This window comes from Colobus angolensis, unplaced genomic scaffold (genome assembly GCF_000951035.1).
Source record: "Colobus angolensis palliatus isolate OR3802 unplaced genomic scaffold, Cang.pa_1.0 Scaffold135, whole genome shotgun sequence".
Classification (NCBI taxonomy): Eukaryota; Metazoa; Chordata; class Mammalia; order Primates; family Cercopithecidae; genus Colobus; species Colobus angolensis.
In genome coordinates, this window is record NW_012114433.1 from 3,353,518 (window position 1) to 3,357,753 (window position 4,236).

A 4,236-nucleotide genomic window follows, 5' to 3' on the forward strand; every position below is an offset into this window, starting at 1 on the left:
GGCAGAGCTTGCAGTGAGCCGAGATTGCACCACTGCACTTCAGCCTGGGCAACAGAGTGAGACTCCATCTCAAAAAACAAACAAAAAAGAAAATCTATTGTCTACCTATATTTTATTTTTCACACCTAACTTTGGTGGTTAAACTTGTTGAGGGCAATGGCAAGGACTTTACTGCATTCCTCACAATACCACCATTGAACACTTAATCCTCAGAATGTGCATTAATTTGGCAAAATGTTTGTGATGTTGAATTTTTCTCAGTGTTTCAGATTATCTCATCTACTCAGTAAAGACATTGGTTCATTCATAACATGATAATGTGTAGTCTATCACCTTGAAGAACGAACAAGTCCAAACCTAAGTGGAAAAAAATGTATGAACTGAAAAAAATCTATATCAGGTATATCCTCACTTAGAAATGATTGCCAGTGAGGCTGGGTGCTGTGGCTGAAGGCTGTAATCCCAGCACTTTGGGAGGCCGAGGCAGGTGGATCACTTGAGGCCAGGAGTTCAAGACCAGCCTGGCCAACATGGTGAAACCCTGTCTCTACTAAAAATACAAAAGTTAGCTGTGTATGGTGGTGCACGCCTGTAGTCCCAGCTACTTGGGAGGCTGAGGTGGGAGAAGCTCTTGAACCCAGGAAGTAGAGGTTGCAGTGAGGTGAGATTGTGCCACTGCACTCCAGCCTGGGCTACAGAGCGAGACCCCTGCCTCAAAAAAAAAAAAACAGAAGAAAAAAAGATACGATTTTCGGTGGAGTTAACTTACCTGACTTCTGGGTCAGCGCCATGCTGTAACAGGCAGAGCAGACTCTGGGCCTTGTGGTACTTGGCAGCCAGATGGATGGGGATGATGGACTCTGTCTGCTTTGGAGGGAAAACAAAACACATTACAAGTGGCCCTGTGTAGTTAAAAATACTGTTTGTGTTAGCTTGCCATTTCAAAGGCAATACATTTATTTACTGTCTCATTGGCTCACTGTTTTTCTGGTATGTGCATTGAAAGTTTCCTTTTCTACTACCCTGTTTTAAATGATCAAAACTCAGTGGATTCCCTACTATAAAATCTGTGTTTTACAGAAACGCACATTTACTGAGGCAACAGAAATAACACTCGAAAGCTTTGGAAAGTTTTGAAAGTTGATTCTTCCGAAGAGCCCGTGGTGTGATATTAATGGTACTTGCTATGAAGTCACTTAGTCCTTAAATTAACCCACAGGGTGATGGACAAGTAGGTGCTGTGTCGTTGCCAAAGTCGTATTATCAGCAGTAAAACCTGAATCTTAAGGGTTTTCAAATATAACGCAGCATATGTTCTGTCTATGATTAGTAGAGCTGTTTGTGCCAACTTTTTTTTTTTTTTTGAGACGGAGTCTCGCTCTGTCGCCCAGGCTGGAGTGCAGTGGCCGGATCTCAGCTCACTGCAAGCGCCGCCTCCCGGGTTCACGCCATTCTCCTGCCTCAGCCTCCCGAGTAGCTGGGACTACAGGGGCCCGCCGCCTCGCCCGGCTCGTTTTTTGTATTTTTTAGTAGAGACGGGGTTTCACCGTGTTAGCCAGGATGGTCTCGATCTCCTGACCTCGTGATCCACCCGTCTCGGCCTCCCAAAGTGCTGGGATTACAGGCTTGAGCCACCGCGCCCGGCCGCCAACTCTTAAAATACACACATGTAAGTAGTGGTTTTACACCGTGGCTATAAGACAAGACAGTAGGGTGCAAGAGAGGGTGACTTCCTTTTTGAAAAAAAAAAATTTAATTGTAAAGGTAATAATCATTGTATAAACATTTAGAAACTGAAAATGTATATATTAAAAAGGGAAAAACTATTTTTTGTTTGTTTGTTTGTTTGTTTGAGATGGAGTCTCGCTCTGTCATCCAGGCTAGAGAGTGCAGTGGTATGATCTCGGCTCACTGCAACCTCTGCCTCCTGAGTTCAAGCGGTTCTCCTGCCTCAGCCATCTGAGGAGCTGAGATTATAGGCTCCTGCCACCGTGCCCGGCTAATTTTTGTATTTTTAGTAGAGACAGGGTTTTGCCATGCTGGCCAGGCTGGTCTCAAACTCCTGACCTCAGGTGATCCACCCACCTCGGCCTTCCAAAGTGCTGGGATTACAGGCATGAGCCACCGCGTCTGGCCAAAAAAGGGGAAAACTAATTTGACCACTCGGAGATTAGCACCATGGGTATGTTTGAGAGGTGACATGAATGGTCTTCCAGCCACACAGGATCTGGTGTTTTCTCATGTTGGTTTGTGTGTGACATGTGCAGGGGAGGCTTTGCGGGCTTTGGGGAGCACTGCAGTGTGTGTGGAGTGAGCTGGGGTTGTGCCTCGTAAGGGCTGTGAGCTCAGCAGTTTCACCAGCTTTAGATGATGCTCCTTTCTAAGCAGCCTGACTTTTTTCCAGAAGTGACTGAGCAGAAAAGAGGGTACCTGGCTCAGAAGTAATCTGCTGCTGGTGGAGTTGGGCAGAATGGTGATGGGCTGGTTGACAGGGTGATTTCTCAGGAGTACCTCGATCGTAGTGCAGTCTTCTCTCATGATGGCTTCATAGAGTTTCGAGTGAAGTGCTGCGGATGGGCCATCTTCCAGGGACATGGCACTGTCAACCACCAGGTCTCTGCTTCCTTTCCTGGGTATATTCCCCATGAGAAAAACGTTAAGACTTCAGGGGAAAATGTTGTTATGGAATTGGTCAGTTTCAGCTCTTTATGACGTTTCAGTTCAGTTCTAGAACTGTTCTAGAATTTGTCAAGAATTGTATCTGTGAAGGCAGTCCATCAAAGTTTGGAACCAAGCATCCAGACTTTGTTCCTTGATCATATAATGTCAAATGTCAGCAGTTTTTAGGGTTTTCTACTCTGTCATAAAGACATATCCAAGCTATTATCTTACACCTTTATTTCTGATTTCTCTCCAGTTCAAGTGTAGCTGAAACAATGATCAAAGCTAAAAAAGAGGAATTTATACATTAAAATACAAAGTTAAAATTATTACTTTTAAAGTAAGAAAAGTTTTAACCCATTTTTTAGTTTTTATTATAATAGAATCTTCCCTCTCCCCATTACAGGTTCTGTTTTTCTCTGGCATAGGAATAGTTTGAGAGATGTTTTGGGTCTGCACTCGTTGCTTAAATAAAGCCATTTAGTGTGATTTATTAGTTCCTAACCCTGGCTAATACATATGAGTTATCTGGGAGCTTTTAAGAAATATTCAAGTTGGCTGGGCGTGGTGGCTTATGCCTGTAATCCCAGCACTTTGGGAGGCCAGGGCAGGCAGAACACGAGGTCAAGAGATTGAGACCATGCTGGCCAACATGGTGAAACCCCGTCTCTACTAAAAATACAAAAATTAGCTGGGTATGGTGGCGTGCACCTGTAGTCCCAGCTACTCGGGAGGTTGAGGCAGGAGAATTGCTTGAACCTGAGAGGCGGAGGTTACAGTGAGCCAAGATGGCATCACTGCACTCCAGCCTGGCAACACAGCGAGACTCTGTCTTTAAAAAAGAAATCAAAGTTTTTTCATAGTGTAAGAAGCATGCTCACCCATCCAAACCCAAAGAATGAACTTGGAGGCACAAAGAACAGTGAAAGTCAGACTTTTAATAGCAGTCTTGTAAGGTCGTGTGTCTGGTAGGCAGGTACACCCAGGGCAGTTACAACAGGTAATTTATCTCCTAGCGTGCAAGTCCCTACCTCGGTTCCTCATTGGTCAAGGACTACAGGGTTACGGATCTTCCCAGAAGTCGCCTGAGTTGCATTATCCCCTTAGAAGGTTATACCCTGGTCCCTTCCTCACTTAAGTTTGGATTTTCCAATAACGAAACTGTCTTCCCTTTTATGGGCTGACTTCTCCTTTACATCCTGTTCGCTTATTGTGATCTTCTAGGTGGATGAGCCATGCGGTTTGTTACATTCGCAGGCTAGCTGCCAGTGCTTAGATTTATCATGCCTTGAAAAAGCCATTTAAAATGTTTTCTCACACATGGAAAATCACATCTCTGGATGCGACAAGACAGTTCTTTTCCTTTCCTTCCCTTTCCCTTCCCTTTTTTTTTTTTTCTGTCTTTGAGACAGAATCTCACTCTGTCACCCAGGCCGGAGTGCAGTGGTGTGATCTCGGCTTGCTGCAACCTCTGCCTCCCAGGTTCAAGCAATTTTGCCTCCGCCTCCCGAGTAGCTGGGATTACAGGCATGCACCACCACACCTGGCTAATTTTTGTACTTTCTTTTTTTTTTT

The 4,236-nt window shown here is 44.7% G+C and overlaps 2 protein-coding genes across 2 annotated transcripts in view; one reads left to right on the forward strand and one right to left on the reverse strand.

The window, feature by feature from the left end:
• ANKRD61 (ankyrin repeat domain 61) overlaps positions 1-2,646 on the reverse strand; it is a 5,887-nt gene extending 3,241 nt beyond the window's left edge. The window contains exons 1-2 of the mRNA XM_011934389.1: positions 2,431-2,646; positions 770-867 (exon numbers count right to left, since the gene is read on the reverse strand). Coding sequence (XP_011789779.1) covers positions 770-867; positions 2,431-2,646 — 314 coding nt within the window. The remainder of the gene's footprint in view (positions 1-769; positions 868-2,430) is intronic.
• Positions 1-4,236, forward strand: part of EIF2AK1 (eukaryotic translation initiation factor 2-alpha kinase 1) — a 40,639-nt gene that overhangs the window by 28,510 nt on the left and 7,893 nt on the right. The gene's annotated exons all lie outside the window — the stretch shown is intronic.